General features: G+C 42.6%; 1 protein-coding gene across 1 annotated transcript; it reads right to left on the reverse strand.

The window, feature by feature from the left end:
* Positions 1–4,113: 4,113 nt before the first annotated feature.
* Positions 4,114–8,586, reverse strand: BRS3 (bombesin-like receptor 3). The gene is made up of 3 exons (XM_010018582.1): positions 8,156–8,586; positions 5,063–5,414; positions 4,114–4,521 (listed from the first exon to the last, which is right to left on the reverse strand). The coding sequence occupies exons 1-3, from the start codon at positions 8,584–8,586 to the stop codon at positions 4,114–4,116; spliced, it is 1,191 nt and encodes a 396-aa protein (XP_010016884.1).
* Between the last annotated feature and the right edge of the window lie 8,888 nt (positions 8,587–17,474).

Here is a 17,474-nt window from a genome sequence, read left to right on the forward strand (position 1 = left end):
GCATGGTAAATCTGATCTGCACACTGCAGCGTAGCTATGAGGACAAACTGCCTCAGATTCCCTCACACTTTCCACAGATAACAGCATGTGTGACGGCAGCTACTGCAGCACAGCTTCTTACCATGTCACCACCATCTGTTCTCTTCCTCCACAGTGACCCAGCTCAGGGAGCTGATTCGACTGGGAACTCATCATTCTTGTTGGTCAGGACAGCTTTCCTTTCAATCACATCCTTGACACGGCATAATTCATGGCTGCACAAGCATTGTTGCTGCAAGCTGTGTGTTGTGGGGATGGTGTGAAAAGCTCGAGTGTTACACAGCTCACATCAGGCTAAGCTGTCAAGAAAGGGCGTTTTAAATCCTGACAAAATATCTGAGAGCAAATATTAAAAGGAAACATTAGCATGAAGGCTTATATCTATGTCTGACTCTGTGACAATAGGTTTATCAGAGCTGATTGTTGGTCTAGAAGTACCACCTACTACAGATAAGAATCCTGCTTTTCATAAAGTGGTGTTTTGCTACCAGAGAGGAACCAGCAGTTCACTAGGTAATAATTAAGTAAAGAGTTAGCACGTTGCTTTGTTATTTTAAACCAAGGAGGCAGTAACCAGTGATTAAGTACAGAGAGGTTACTCCTCCTAACTCTTCTTTTGTGTTTCCATGGGGCTAGAGCCTGTAGCTGTTACACAGACCAGTGAGAGTGAAGAGGAGTCTTCACAGTGTGAAAAAAGACAGCACCAGACCCAGATGTGCTAAAAATTCAATACCCTTCCCTACGCTGACAAAGGAAATTCCACAAATAGGTTCACCTTGCACCGAGGGGACCATCTGTGGCAGAACCCATGATCTAATGCTGATTAGAGCCTTAAGTAGAAGTAACACTCATTGAAATATGTAAGTGCTGTAGCTATGTGTAGCTTTAGCTTATTCTTGAGGTTTCTATTCATAGCAGAAACACATGAGAGTGTCAGCAGGCAAGCCTCATTGAACTGTGTAAAACAAACCAGTACTTCCTATGAGGGCAGGAGGGTGAGCTTTAATAGTGACAGCACAAATTGAAGTACTGATACTAAAGCTGCTGCTAAGGTGAATGTTAATGGTAAATGTTACATTAACACAGGCTGTTAATGTGTATGTCTCATTCACAAGAGAAACTATAAGAAAGGTACATCCTAGAAATCATGTTTAGTCACTCCTTAAGACTCCACATAACAAGACCTTTGATGGAGTCTTGGCTTTCAGTAGTTTGTGCCTTTTTCTACCTAGTTTTTCGTTGTGGATATAAATAGTAAAACACTAATTATTAATGCCAGTTCTTTGCAAATAACACTCAATATTTCTGTAAATGGATATTATTCCCATATGCTCTTATGGAATTACACTCGTATTACCTAGGGGTAAAAGAACTGGGGTTTGGAACACTGAGAAAGATTGCAAAGGAAACAGCTCTTTTCCCCTAAATCCAGTTATGGTAGTGTGGAAGCATTTTATGGATATTATAGTGGGGGAATAGATGGAATGAATCATGGCAGGTTGTTTAGCTAAAACTAAATGTTGACCAGAATATCACTCCAGTACATGTCCTTTGAATGCACAGAATTATAAAAGCATCAAGTATACAGCATAATTAACTTCTGGCTTGAAATATTGCCAGTCTTTAACCTAAACGTGCAGCATCTAGCAGAAACATCAGGTTTGTAACAGGATCTATTAGCAATAGATAGGCTATCCACTTAGAGGACAAGCAAAAAGTCGCTGCATGCAAAGCAAGAATGGTGAATTAGGAAACTGTGGGGTTTAAAGGCTACTGTGAGGTGTAGCCAAGGATTTTACAGTGGAAAATTTGGTCTCCAACAGAGCTAAATTGTGATGTCCAGGAACATGTGGCAGGTTTGTTTTCCACAGGCTGTAAGAAGCTAGAATAAAAGCACTGTAATGGTGGTTGATTTTTCTGTTGTTTAGAATTTCCTATAATAAGACTCAGGAAGACAGAAGTAGGTTCAGAAATGTTTAGGCTTATTTCCTTATTTCAGTCTCACTCTGCAGCCCAATTAAGACAAGAAGAGAAAGGGAAAATACCAGTGCATTATATTTGCTGTGTTTGTATGTAGCTCGCTACCAGAGATATGTTATATTAAGACAAAGAAAGTAAAATAAGGTATCCTGAGTCTGTTTTACCATAAACTGCATTCTGTGCTGTTCTATTTCCATTTCAGTGGTCTTAGCCTGCTGTACAATTGGTACAACAAAAGGGATAATCCATTTAAAAACTAGTGCTCGTAGCCTTGCAGCTGCTAACATGAAAAGCGTAGTAAAATAAGGCCAGGCTTGATGAGATTAAAGTGGACTGTCATGAAACTTGTTTAAGATGATGACAGAGGTTGAATTCCAATGCCCTTGGGATTTATAGTTTGGGCTTATTATTCTGATTAAGGCAGTCAACATAGAGAGACTGCAAATCTATTTTCTCCTCCTGTAATGAACTCAAATCCTGGGGCATGGCTGGATAGGGTTCCAGCCGTGTGTTGTTAGGGGCTCTGTGCAGCTTTTGTGTCTTCAAGGGTTACTTAAAATCAAAACTTCTTTAACTTCCAGCACTATTTGGTTTAATTCCTATGTTGCAACCTCCCTTCTATACCTTAATGCACAAATTCTTGGTTTGAGATATAAGTCCCTTAGTTTAAGCAATGAAAAATCTATTGGCTCTCACAGAGCAACATTTTGGTTCAGAGTACACAAAATCCATAAAAATGAGTGTTAGTCAAAGTTTTTTGTAATGGGGGGTGGGAATACTTGCCTCCTGTATTCCCTGATGGGAAGACAGTCCGTGCCAGCAGCACTGCTGAGTTTTTTAGGGATGCACAGGCTGCCCATGATAGGCTGTCACTGACTTGCCTCTGCGTGCAGAGTCACAACATGAGTGGATCTGAGATTAGAAAGCCTATCTCATAAAGACAGTCTGTCCTAATATTAAAAAAGGCATCATCCTGCTTGAACAACTTGAAAAATAGAAAATCAGTACAATAGAAAAATCCAGCCCTCCCAGCATGCTTGAAAATGTGCAGATCACTTAGATATGACCATGTACACTACAGCAGGAGTGGATCTGTGGAGGTAAATGGTTAGTCTGACCCCCACACACTGTACACTTTTGGGGGCTTTACCTCAAACTCACTCTTGTCTGGTTCTGTGGCCTGAACACACAGTTTCATCTGAGGGAAATCCAGGTTGTGCACTCAAGATGACTCTGTCAGACAGAGCAAAGTAAGGCAGGAGGGGACGTTTGAGCAGTTCATTTCAGAAGTCCGCTGTAAATCCAAATAGAACTTTAATACAGATCCACTCCAATTTCTTGATGTTAAATCACTAGAACAATAAAGAATGATGCACTGTTGAGATGCTTTACCCATAGATTGCAAAGAATATTACAAGTGTGGTTGAAGATGATTATAGCTTTCTCAGAGACATGATCACTGGCTGGTCCCCTTGACTTCCTTAGGAACTGAGAAGGGAATCTCTTTACACAGCAGTCGGTTCTTACCCAGAGATTCAAAGCAAAACACTGCCAGAGCAAAGGCTAGTGTAGATCTGGCCCATAATGCTTATTCTTCTTTTACTACACTGTACCACAAACCTTTGCTTTCTTTCATTTGAGTGTGCCTTTTGATGAGCTTAGCAATGTTTAACATTCAGGACAACAAAAATAAATCAGAAATCTTCTCGGTTGATGGCTTTAGGACCATAGGTGGGTTTGCTTGCTTGCTGTGGATGCAAGTACTTGACAGAGGGAGCTCTCAGTCACAAGTCAAAGAACAAGTCACCAAGAACAAAACCATCCTCACAAACAGTTCTTGCACCAGCTCTGCTGACTCCTGTCCTGCCCAGTCCAGGAATTCCAGCTGGGGATCCATGGTCTTGCTTAGGAACATGAACAATCCCTTTGAGCTTATGCTGGGAAGTTCAGCTGTTGCAACGTCTTCTCCCACACAGCTTGATTTCGTTATTGTTCATTTAAAATCCTCAACTCCTGATGAAAACTGTCATAGCCAGGCACCTCCTTCCAGGATCCCAATAGTGGGGGCTTGATTCCTTCTTCATCCCAGACGGACTAAACACTTTCCTCTTCTTTTGTGATGCTGTAATCAGTTAACAGGGTCACACTGATTTCTGAGCCACACGTGCTGCCCGTGATGGACGGGGCTCTGGTCGGTGTGTTACTGTGGGCAGCACTGGGAGGCTTTGGACGAAGCTTTGCCTTGCAGCACAAGACTTGCTTTTTAAAGTGTTGCCTGAAACTTTTACTCAGCCAATAGAGAGCAAAAGGATTGATGCAGGAATTGCTGAAGGCCAAGGCACGGGAAAAAATAGTAGCTATCAGATGAAAGGTGGAAGCATCGACAGAAGTGTGGTATGTGAAAGAGCGGTATAGGTAGAGGATGTGGTTGGGCAACCAGCAGAAGGCAAACAAAGCAACAAGCACCAGCACTGTTTTTGCAACTCTCTTGCGGGATTCAATCTAGGAGAAAATAATGCACATCTGGTGTTAACAGCAATTAGTTACACGGGTTTATGTAGTTGGGGCTCTTTTTCAAAGGGGCCTAAAAACCGAAATCCGTTAGGGACCAAAAAAGCAAAATAGAAAGAAAACCCCAACACAAAAAACTAAACCAAGAAACCAACAGAAAAATAAATCTATATATTTAACAAGGTGTTTCCACACATTCTCTTTCCATCATAAATCACATGTCAAGCTCCTCTAGACTAGGATTTACAAGTACAATAGTTAATGTGTCAGCTCACATGGATGAGGTCTCTGTTTACATTACAACACGTGAACTCCTGAGTTTGATACGGCCATAACAAAGCAAAACAAGCCCCATCCCTCTGTAGGAGAGCTCACACACTCACAACTTAATGAGTCATGAGCACGTGCATAGCGGAGTTTGGATTGCTAATATGGGCTGAGTTTATGGAGCGTTTAACTCCCATTATCAGGTGAAGGTTTTGTACTCAAGACTTCAGACTTAATCACACTTGAGTGCTTGATCATAGCTTACCTGCTTACGGGCATGACCGTGTTCTTCTGCTGGCATGTTGGAGGTGCTTTTATATAAAGTTCTGGCGATAAGAAAGTAGTAGACAGAAATGACAGCTAAGGGTATAATATAGAACACTAAGAAGCAAACCAGGGAGTGAGCTTCCTGCAGGATCTTCTCAGATACAGGATAGGGGGCACATGCCTCAAAAGTTACATTCTTCTCAGGGTTGCTGAAAGAATAGAGATCTGAGAAAACAGCCTCTGGGATAGCAAATATCATGGAGACGATCCACACGCAGCCCGCTTTACAGCAGGTCTTCAGGAGTGCATCTGAAGTCTGCAGTTCCAAGGGCTTAACGATGGCTCTGTACCTAAAACCAACCAACACCATGGTCAGGAGGAGCACAGAAACAATGCAAGCACTGGCAGTGCAAACTTGAGGATGAACCATCCCTGTTCTTGCTAAGCAAACGTTGGGAGAATCATCTTGGAAATGAGAACAGGTACTAGCTCTTTGCAATTAAGATGGAAATGTAGAAGCTAATTTTAAGCATGTATTTTAATGAATAGGCTGGCAGGACTTGTTGTTAAAGCCTTCCTAAGTAAAGATGACTTCTAAGTTTGGGTTAGGATCAGCAGAGGCAGTCATCTCTCCTATGTTTATGGCGCTGCCTAGAGAGGTAAATGAGGGAATTAGCATGTAAAACTATTAATAGGTTAACTATTTTATCAGTACATGAAGCCAAGCATGTAGACCCCTCCTTTCTCCCATAACCTTAAGGTCCCAGCTGGGTGCAGTGATCTGACGCAAAGTAATGCTCCAGTACTCATTCATATTTATAAAACAGGAGCTGACACTGCTGTTGATTCATGGCTGCGATCCTGCAGCATGTGGCCCTAGTCAGACATGTGTGAAAAATCTGGGTAAATCGATGGATGTGTGAAAATCTGTGTGGAAATGGGATGTGGGAGAAGAACCAACTGCCGAGAAGGTGGATGAAGCACAGGAAATGATACCCTGCTCCCAAAGTATCAGGGGCTCTTGGTGATGTAGAAAGAAGAGACTCCTCTGGGGGCACAAGGCTGGCACAAAAGGAAAGGCAGTGAAAAAGGATCCAGGGGATGAGACAGCTTAGTTGTACCATTTTGCACAACCTGAGGATCTGGCTTTTTTCTCCTTTAGGCAAGTTTAGTAGAAAACTGCAAGCTGGGCTGCTATTTACCAGATACATACTGGTTTTATTGACTTGGAGCTCTTCTAGCATACCAGCACACAGTACTCTGGCATGGTGCACTTCTGATGTTCTCACTAAGTTTACCATATAGTTTACCATATAGTTACCCTGTGCAAATACAGCAGAGTATTTACATAACAGCTGCTATGAAGAATTAACTGTCTAAATCATAGAGTTACAGAATAGTTGGGGTTGAAAGGGAGCTTTAAAGGCCGTCTAGTCCATGATCGATTCTGAACTGGTATCATACAGGACCAAGACCTTGGAGCTATGCTGTAGAGTTCATTGGAAACATCAGGTTAATATTCAGCAATAGTTAAAACCCCCCACACCAAACCCTAAAGAAACAGCAAAAAAGCAAAATGTTAGGAATTACTAGGAAAAAAAGTGGAGAGAAAAAGAGACTATTGAGCAATTATCTCTATCTCTGGTCCATGCAACTCTTGAACACCGTGTGCTGCTCTGCAAACCTTAACTCAAAAAACCTCACAGTAAGGGTGGAATATATATATAAAACATGAATAGGCTGGGGAGATGGGGAGGGATCATCACTGTCTCTTCTGGCACAAGAGCCAGGGTCATCAAATGAAGCCAAAGGATAGTAAGAAAAAGGAGTTGTTTCTGCAACAGGCAGTGAAACTCAACGCTAAACAAGTACAAGAAGAGGCTGAGCAAGCATCTGCAAGAGAAATCCATTGAGGTTATTAAATAACCAGAAACCACATTTGCTCTGAAGGCTTAGGGTGTAAGTGTAGTGTTGGACAGTGATTTTATTCTTCCTATGTGTCTTTTGTGCTCCTTACACTGGAGGCTGGTATCGGGCTCCATGGACCCTTGGTCTCACCCAGTGTGGCCATTCCTGTGCTGGCTGATGTTTTTTGTAGTACAGTAACAGTCGCATCAGGTAAACTCTGGACTTGCTATAGAATAGAATAGAATAGAATAGAATAGAATAGAATAGAATGGGATAGAATGGGATAGAATAGGATAGTTGGGGTTGGAAAGGACCCTAAGATCATCTAGTTCCAACCCCCCTGCCATGAGCAGGGACACCACACACTTCTCTCTTAATATGACAATTTATTTCAGGTTTTTCTGCTCCTTGACATGCTAATGCTGATTGAACTGAAATCTCATCTTAGATTTGTTCATTCAGGAAAGAAGTGCACGGCCAAGCAGTCAAACGGGAGCACTGACCCAACTGACAGTGCTCTCATCATCACCTAAGTTTAATTTCAGGACCTGCGGGCTGAAGAATCTCTGGAAAAGATAAAAGAACTACAAGAGACAATACTTAAAATGTGTCACATCACACTAAGCCCTCATCAAGCTGAAAATTAGAGTAGTGGTGCAGTAAACATCAAATCATGAAAGTCATCTGTTTGCTCCCCAATCTGTTCTCTGTTTTCCTTTGGCTTGCTAGCCCCACATGTCAATCTTTTATGTCGTAGGATTTAAAGCCTCGCTGAGTGCACAGGACAAAGGATTTCCACTCAGTCATTTTCAGGTTTGTTTTTCATCTTCCCTGACTGCTTTAGTGCACCACTAGATAGCACCAATCCACTGTCTTATCTCTGCATTAAGCCATTTCCCTTTTCTGTGCAATTGAGGAAAAAAACCTCACAGTACTGTAGTTGAAGCTAATGAAAGGTCAGAAGACTTTAAGAGCCTTTCTCACCTCACTCCTTTAAAAAGAACTGCTCCAAGTTTTCTAACTCACATTTTAAAATTAAATGGGAGAATGGTTGATTTTGGGGTTTGTCAGTTTTTGGTCTATTACAGTTTAAAAAAGCACAAACTGATCATTTCTGCTCTTTTTTTCGTTTCTAACTTCACACCAGAGGTATCTCCTGGCGAATGAGTTGCATCAGACCCACCTGTCAGCACTGAGAACAGTCAGGGTGAACACTGAGACTCCAACTGAGGTTAACTGGATGAAAGACAGCAGCTTGCACCCGATTCTCCCGAAGAGCCACGTATCCACGATGTACCTTGTTGCATCTATAGGCACACAAGTCAATAAAAGCAGTAGGTCTCCAAATGCCAGGCTGGTGATGAAGATGTTTGGAACTGTCTGCATGGATTTAATCTTAAAGAACACTTTGATGAGTATTGCATTTCCAAGGAGCCCCACGGAAATGATCACTGAGTATGTAATATAAATGGTGCACAGTATTTCTAATCCTGGGAAGGAGTCTTCGGTCCAGTTTTCAGTTGTGGTTTCGTTATCAAAGATTGATTTCAGCTCTGTACCATCTGTAGACGCACACAAAGTCTGATTAGCTGAAGGCGAGTATACTTGAGACATCTCTTTAACTGCTTCTTCTCCCCAGGCTGGACTTAAATTGATCACAACATTAACATTTAGCTTCCAGCGTATCGGCAAGAGAAAGACACAGATTTGTGGCTGACATTAAGATTCCCATTGCACATTAACTACTTTCATCCCCTTCTGGGTCTCAAAACATGCCTAGGAGAAATGCACACAGAGCTTGTTCTGAACTGTGTAGGAGGTGGAGAATTTTGTTATTGGCTTTTCAGCTGGTGGAGCAGAGAGGGAGGAGAAAAGGAGAGAAGTGGAGTTTCTTTAAAGATTTTATCTGAAATGATGTTTTTTCTTGGAAGTATCTGGCAAGTACATATTGTGATTACTGCAGCATTAGGGTTTGCATCGATTGCAAAGGCTTGTTAAAATCATTCAGGATATTCTAAGAAGGAAATAAAAGAAAAACCTGAAATAGTTTTCTCAGCAGTACAGGTAAGAACAGAATAGACTAATTCACCACAAAACTCTACAGTGTATCTTAATGGCAGATAAAATAGCTCAGAATATAGATAGTGTTTGCTGGAAAAGCCATCGAGACAGCCTGTGCTTGTCTATGCTCTGATTATCACAGAAATGCAGTGACCTTCCAAAAGGCAATATAAGATTGAGATTTATGGCCATAATCCTGCTAACTCTTAGATTAAAGCTTAGGTTTGTCCCTTGAAATAATCCCATTGCCATCAAACCCACAACTGATGCTGGAGTTTGGACAGGTTTATAGGTGCCGTACGGAAGCCTGTTATCTTGCTGTAATCCATGTAGTTGTTGGCTTTGGATGGTTCAACAGATGATTCAGATCATCTGGGAGAGAACCAACTTTCCCTGATGCTGCCTCAATCAGCCATGTTAGTACTATGTGTTTTCTTATCTTTAGATTAGTCAACAGTCAAATCTTAAACTCTGCTCTGTGATGAGCTCCTGATTATCTTAATAAATAAGATACAAAGAATGGGACCTACTTAGCTGAATTTCCTGAAATTAAGAGAGATCTAATCTCTAAATAGTGGAAGTGGGAAAGATAGCAAAGGACTGAGCTTAGTGCCTTGAAAGTGAAGATCACAGGCTCAGGCTGGAGTATTTTTCCTCCAGCCAGTTTTTCAGCTGTGAAGTTTGAGTGGAGAAGGTTCCCTGCTCACAGCACAAAAGCAGTGTTATCTTTAGCTGCACACAGACACACAGACACACAGAATCGAGTTTATTTCACTGACTCAAAAAGACTCCTCTATGAAAAGTCTTAATTTCCCTTTCCCAATCCCAATCCTTGCATTGGTACCGAGTGGCAGTGCACCAGATGGGAGATGGAAGGTCAGATAGAAGACTGAAGCTCTGCCAGGTAGGAGAAGGAGTCACCGATCCAAAAAGGATGAATGGGTTAAACATTCCACTTCCATTTTTTAAGAAAAACTTTTAGAAGAGAAGTTCTTGTCACGATGAACCATACTATATCTTATGCAGGCACAGTATGTAGGTTGCTCACAGATTTAGGTACCTTTGAGGATGCCCAATTATGTTGTCCACCCACGCTGGCGTAGTACTGTGGATTACATTTAATATAGCCTTCGGCGAGTGTAGCAGATTGTGACAGCTTAATGTCACATAGTTACATAAAATGTTTAGATTTCCTCTATAGGAGAAGTAGGGTATCACCAAACAGTGGCAACTGATTTCTTTCCACCAAGTGTTGAATACTCAAGGGTGGCATCTGAATGAAACACCAGGTGTTTAGGTGAAAACTGGCATTTAGGGTGAAGGAAACTAGTGACTTGCCTTGAATTGCACTAAAGGTCGATTGATGCACCAAAGTTCGGCCAGTAGAATAGATCCCAACCTCTTACATTCCCCAAGCTTTCAGAGCCATTGGAGAGATTAGGGCTGACAACATGAAATCTGGGGCTCGGTTTATTCTGTCACTCAATCATTTTGTACAGCAGGATAGAGGACCTGAACTGATACCCCTCTGTGTAAGAGAGAATCCAGAGGACCGGAGGCTCGAGCTGTGAGATGCTCCCAGCAGTTGGTCTGGGGGATAAGTCAGGTTAGAAGGGAAAGATGACCCTTTTCCAACTCATATTTAAACCTCTTGAGGACACCAACATGTGCCATGAATGAAAGCTACCCCGGGAAGTAGCAAGGGCTTAAAATTGTGCTTACTCCTGGTTTCATGTGCTGATAATTCCAAACTGAACCTGAATTCATGTATCTGACCCTGAATGCTCAGTCTGCTGCTTCACACTTTAGAAGCCCACATTACCTGGAAGCACAGACATGTTCTCCCTGCTCTGTCTCTAATAGGACACAGAACATATCTCTAACCCAGCTCACAGCAGCATGAAACTTTACTTGGTTTTCTCTTTCTACTGCGAGATTGTATTTTTCCCAGCTTTCTGCCTCCTTGGGGGAATCTGGCACAAGGAAGCTCCTTCGTTTCCCACAGTTCTTCCTACAGTCCTGGTATTACTGCGGGAACCTTCATTCCTTGCTTGCACTCACCCACTGCCTTCTCAGGCTCCTCCTGTTCCTGCGAGGCTGTGGCCAGATGCTATCAGGCACCATCCAACTCCTCTTCCATGAGCTATTCGTCCAGGTTCTCTCTTTATGGAGCATAAGATACTTAGTCAATCGTTAGGGGAGAAGGACTCTTCATCAAGGACTGGAGCAATAGGACAAGAGGGAATGGCTTTAAACTGAAAGAGGAGAGATTTAGGTTACACATAAGGAAGAAGTTGTTCCCTGTGAGGGTGCTGAGGTGCTGGCACAGGGTGCCCAGAGAAGCTGTGGCTGCCCCATCCCTGGCAGTGTTCAAGGCCAGGCTGGACACAGGGGCTTGGAGCAACCTGCTCTAGTGGAAGGTGTCCCTGCCCGTGGCAGGGGTTGGAGCTGGAGGAGCTTTAAGGTCCCTTCAACACAAACCATTCTTTGATTCTATAACATTTCCTAGACCCAACAACAGCCTGAAAGACATCTGGTAAACATCAAATATGCAATTTGTTTACGATGGTTGAATTTCAGTGTTTCTGTTCATCAGTTTTGTGTGCTCTTCATTACTGACATGGGTAGAAACCAGGCAGGAAAAAACACCATGTTTTTAACACAGATTTCTCTTGGGCTTTCAGTTGTGCAAATCCAGCTGAAAAGGAAGAGAATGGCATCATTACTGCAAGCAGTAAACAACTCTAAGGCATTCTTTTAGAGCTCTCTCTTCTAGTGTGAAGAGAAAAGCAATTTGGGTAATTCTGGCTATTGTTTCAAGTACCAGGCTTCTCAGAAAATGAATGTTGCTTTTGAACTCCATGCTGCAAAAAAATGGAGTAAAATACTCAAGAGTGTAGCATTTAGCTGTATTTTTAATGCAAATCTTGTGTTTGAATGCAGTGTGACTGCTGACTGAAGTCCCATGTGCTGCATAGTGTCACCCACTCAGAAAAAGCTGTTTTGGAACCATTTGCTCTGCATCAAGCCAAAATATGGAGAAAAGAGCCAAAACCTTCACTCCATCACAGAAGCAGATTTGCCAAAATGGTAATTATTTTTTGTAGTGTGATTTTGTTATTTCAGCATACATTGATATAATGGTCATGCTACATTGATTGTTATTTATACATGTATGTCAAAATGCTTTGTAGCAACAATCTCAGGAACACAAAACTGAGCTGCAGCTGCATTAGCCAGCCGGGGGGGGGGGGGGTTAGAGCTTAGCCAGGCGGGGGGGGGGGTGTTTAGGATTATTTTAACTCACATTCTGAGGCCATTATTCATATAATTTCTGCAGAGAACTATTTAGTTGTCTTCATTCTTCTTTTATGTCTCAAACTCCTTTTCGACCCTTGCTTTGATTGTCTCCCCCAGCAACGTGGCCATCTGTTTATTGCTGGCTGGTGTGTCTTTCTATCTGTCCACTGACGTTTATTTTCTCTGGGTGTTAACAGCAGAAAGATACTAAACAGCTTGTCTATCCTAGTACTGCATGTTGGTAGTCTCTGTTGTGGCATCCTCTCTTATAAAAGGCTTTTCTCAGATGAAGATCTCTTCTACAGATGAGCCCAATTATTATCCATGTGCCCAGACTGTTCAGCACAGAGCAGGACTCTGCCATTGGGTCACCACAGGCACATTCCTCTTATACTTCCCTTGACCGGCTGGGAAAAGGAGGGGACAAACAGTGTTATAACTCATGTCAATAATAAGAATGAAGCTCTTATCTGGCAGCCGTTTCATGGGCTGTATGACTTGTGTGACTGTTCCCAGCCCATTTCCCAGTGTTCAAGCAGCCAGCTATTGAATGGGAAAGCCCAAATGTACACCTGGAGTGAGCATCGATGCCAGAGACAGCAGTCCATGTTTAAAGCAAATTACTAAGACCTCCAGGGCTGTTTCCACTTCTGCTATGTCTAAATCCAGACTATTCAGTGCAGTCAGTGGGACTCAGTCTGCCTGTGACAGGATCTTAAGTGCTGTCATTAATCGATGGCTCCAAATACCTTTTATTCTGTTCCTCTGCTCTTGCATCCCTTCCAGCCTCCTTTTCCAAGAGTTTCCTCAGCAAGTTTTAGTAAGGGAATGGCAGGGAAATACTGGTGTAATTTCTTAGGAGAGAGAGAAAAATAAACACTGGAATGTATCGTTGAATTCTTTCCATTACAGCAACAATCAGGCAATGGAGTAATACAGCAAGAACAATTCTTTTGGGCATCCTTGAAACGCTCAATAATCCATTTAATTTAGAACCATTAGAGTGCCATTACATGCTAAATACTTTCTGATACCTTGAAGCACAGAGTATTGTGCATTAAGACTTAGCCATCATCTTATGCAATAGGTAATTATCTTCCCAGTGTTTTGATTTTTAATCTCAAATCATTTCCCATAATGACATTCCTTTCATTGCCCCAGTAATAACCGTCTGCTAAATGGAGAAAGAATTATACATCTTGGGCATAAGGATTGCTAAAGTGTGTTGCAAAGCACTGCTGTAGATTCATAAACTGTCACAAGTAAACTTTAAGAAGCTGCACTGACCTTTACCTGTCATCCTGTGTAATGTTCTCTATCACATGGTTATCAAAGCGTGGTACTTGTCCATACAGAGATGTGAAAAGTGAGCTGCTGAGACCTCGGATCTGCATCCACTGACTTAGCTGATACAAAGGGTGGTGGTTCTGTGCTGGTCTAAACAGCGAGATGGGAATGAGGAGGGTTTTGCCCCACTCACCCTGGTTGCTGCAGTATTTTACTATCATTTTGTATTGCTTCTGGATCATCTAACCTATTGTTAACAGCTCACTGAGATCTGACATTAAATAATTGTCTTCATAGATAAATACACTGTCAGAAATCCTCCTTCCATTGGTTTAAAATAGAGCACGCATTTCCTGGTGTGTGTATAGCGCTAAAAATAAGCTATCTAGGAGTAAATGAGACTGACTTAGAAGTCAGGGGAGCTTTCAGATTGCTGTTTTCTCAGCAAGGGAACAGAGCCAACTGATAGAATCCAGCCTGCAGGGAGGAGGGTGCATTTGCATCACTAACACGCTGCTGCCCGTCAGGTCACGTTCATGCCAGAGCTGCGAAAGCTGCTCCCATCCCTTAGAATGATGAGGATGTGAATCACAAGCACACGGCAATTTTGTACTGGGTTTGTCTTTGTGTGTGTCCTCTCCCTGTGCAAACCCTCAATGCACAGTTCTGTGGCAGAATGTCAGTGTAGATGTGTTGGAGAAGAGCAAATGTAATAGTGTCAGTGCAGAAGATACGATTTCAGCCCAAAGGAAATGACGCATCTTCATTCCGACTGACAACTGAAACAATGCCATGCTTGAAACAGGGATGCTACACTGTTTAGCTAGATAAGCTGTTAGGCATATAATGGAGAGCAAATAGCACTTTGCATTTTGCATAAGAAGTTGACAGGTTTTAAAGCATTTCCTTCCAGTTTTGGGTTTTGAATAGAAAAATCACCATCAAGAACAGAGGCCTGAGATCGCTCTGTGCCATGCAGCCTGCTCTGCTTCCTGCTATTCCATCTCCAAAGCAGGAAACACACTGATGGATCTGTCAAAGAAAGCCTGAGAAGTCTTCAGTATTCCAGCACTTTTCTCACTGCTTCTCCAGATTTTATCCAAATCTTTGTTGCTGCTAATAATTTAATGATGTTATGAGGGCAACTAGCAAAAACTTTAGAAAACCAAGGTACATTTTGTCATTGATCAGGAGTGTAACAAAACGTAGAATCCCACACTGGTTTAGGTTGGAAGGGACCTTAAAACTCCTCCAGTTCCAGCTCCTGCCATGGGCAGGGACACCTTCCACTAGAGCAGGTTGCTCCAAGCCCCGGTGCCCAGCCTGGCCTTGAACACTGCCAGGGATGGGGCAGCCACAGCTTCTCTGGGCACCCTGTGCCAGCGCCTCAGCACCCTCACAGAGAAGAGCTTCTGCCTCAGAGCTCATCTCCATCTCCCCTCTGGCAGGTTAAAACCGTTCCCCCTTGCCCAAGTTCCTCTACAGACCTTCACAGCCTCCTTTCTTACCTCACCCCCAGGATCCCACTTTAGGTCTACAGTAGCCAGTTTAGGGGTGCAATGGGAGCCAGGCACAGCTCTAGCACACAGCACCCTGGCCCAGCATGTCCTGCTTCTCATCACAAAGCAGGGAAAACTCGTATTCAGCAGCAGGTTGTGGAACAAAGAGTTTACTAATGAAAAGACAAGAATACAAGCAGAGGATGATAGTTCAAGTGTCCAACATACTGAACTATATTTTATATTCCATTTCTTTCTCAATGAAAGCAGTTCCAAGTTAAAACTTGTGGGTATGAGATGGAACTTGTTAGGATGTTTTTGATGCTACCATTCCTCCCAGAAAGCCAAGGAAGGGGAGGTGAGCTGTCTCATTTCAAGTAGGCTGGCTGCAGCTACTGTACATTGAGATACTCATCTTTTCCTACTAATTGCTGTGTGGGAGTTAGTCACACAGTGAAAGAACCTTTTGTATTCGCTATCATACATACTACCTCTAAGACATTGTTCCACTATACTTTGTTACTTCTTTGTGATCAGAGCAGTTTAGTATTTTACTCTATTAGCAATCATCAACACATCTTTACTTGAATGATACAGAGGAAGGCATTCCAAACTGAAACTAGGATTCGGTTGTGCAGGCAAGTTACTGATTCAAACACATCTGCTAAAAGCAAGCCCCTCTTTAGTAGGGGGCAAGCATTTAAACACGCCTCTACATCTCTTTAGAGATATGAATATGAATCAGCAGTGCCAACACATCTGAAAATGAAAACATACAACTGGAAGGAAGATTTTAGGAAGCTGAGTCAAATTTCTTAATGTAGAAGTTGCTCAAAGTCCTCCAAAGAAAAAGGAAGGAAAGATACTGATTGATGAACCTTGACGCCCATGCCTGAGGCAGCCAACAGGCTCAAAACTGTGACTTGAAACACAGTGTTATGGGTATGAGGTTCTGAGGATAAGAATCAAGTGAAGAAAAGAGCAGAGAGATGGCAGGAGGGTGTGAAGAGAAGAAAAAAAGAGGGCAAACTGAGAGAAGGGTGAATGATAAGAGGATGATTCCAGTCACAGGAGGACCAACTCCTAATGTGGTCAGTACTGCCACTCCACTGAAGCCTAGAGAGCCCTGGGGGGATGGCTTAGCTCTCTAACTGTGTTCAAAGTGATAACTCTACATTAGAAGTCATTATTTAGACCAATGTTTATTTCTACATGCCCCCCAAAAGAACCATCTTTAGATAATCAGAAGGAACCAAATTCAGTATCAATGAAGAAATGTTGCTTTTGGTGGATAGTGCAGCCCTGAATCCATGGAGAATATTCTTCTTGAGCAAGGATGTTTGGTCTCACCATCTTCTGGGGGCACAGCACTGGGGTTGGAATGAATTAACTTCACCTATGGAAAAGAATGAGGAAAAGTTATCCATTATAATATTTGGGTTTAATCTATCTAGAAAGAATCGTGTCTGTGCAAAACTCACCCATTTATAACCACCTTGGGGAAATCACAGAAATCAGTGCAACTCCAAAAGCAACCAGGAATGTCTGATGCTTAGGTCAGAATTCCTATAAAGGCATTCCTAATTCAGAACAGGGGTCTGCAACAATTTCTCCATCTTGGAAGGCAAAACCTCCTGCTGGGAGTCTCCTGCATTAATCAGGCTGACAGCAGGTCCTGTTCAGCTTTCTGTACTCCCCAGGATCTCTGCTCTTTTGGGAATGCATGAGAGAAACTATAGTGCTCCCAAACTGGAAGTAGGTCCCATGAGAATGACAGCCAGTGGGCCCAAGGGAGAATCTCTCTTAGGTGCTTAAGGTGGAAGCTGAGCAGAGAGTTCCCTTCCTTTTGGAGAAGAGCCATACCAGGATCTTAAGGACTTTCCTACTTTTCTTAGTACAGCAAAAGCCATCTGTAATGTAGCCATTAACCCCAAACTGAAGAGACAAAGCAGTGAAAGGGCTCCTATTTACTGCCATGGGTTGGGATTTGGCAGTCACCACATGGAACCAGTTTGTGCAGTGCACTCTTTCTTACCCATCCTAAAAGGTCTATCAGGAGAAGTCCTGGGAAGAAAATCTGAGCCATTGAACATGGAACTTGTTCCATTAGAATTTAGATTCCACATAGCCTGGGATGGTGAGTTGGGGTTTAAATGTCGTGGTGTAGATCCATCAGTTTCACCTGACCCATTCCAGCCTGAAATCAGAAAGTGGAAGGCACAGGAATAAAACTCTGTATATTCCCATCTCAAACTATGAGAGACCAGGGAGGAGAAAGGTCTGTGCTTGCTTCTTGTGCCACCTTTGTACCTGCCTTGAAGCCTTGGGTCTCTGTGCAGCATGATTCCAGCCGGT

The sequence above is a fragment of the Nestor notabilis genome, unplaced genomic scaffold (genome assembly GCF_000696875.1).
Source record: "Nestor notabilis isolate BGI_N333 unplaced genomic scaffold, ASM69687v1 scaffold8017, whole genome shotgun sequence".
NCBI classification, from domain to species: domain Eukaryota; kingdom Metazoa; phylum Chordata; class Aves; order Psittaciformes; family Psittacidae; genus Nestor; species Nestor notabilis.

Bases quoted from the DNA above. Each gene is read 5' to 3' on its own strand.
- BRS3 (XM_010018582.1), bottom strand. From the start codon at position 8,586: ATGTCTCAAGTATACTCGCCTTCAGCTAATCAGACTTTGTGTGCGTCT. The intron at 5,415-8,155 runs GTGGGTCTGATG...GGTTGGTTTTAG, and splicing joins ACTGTTCTCAGTGCTGACAG to GTACAGAGCCATCGTTAAGC. The intron at 4,522-5,062 runs GTAAGCTATGAT...ATTTTCTCCTAG, and splicing joins ACGGTCATGCCCGTAAGCAG to ATTGAATCCCGCAAGAGAGT.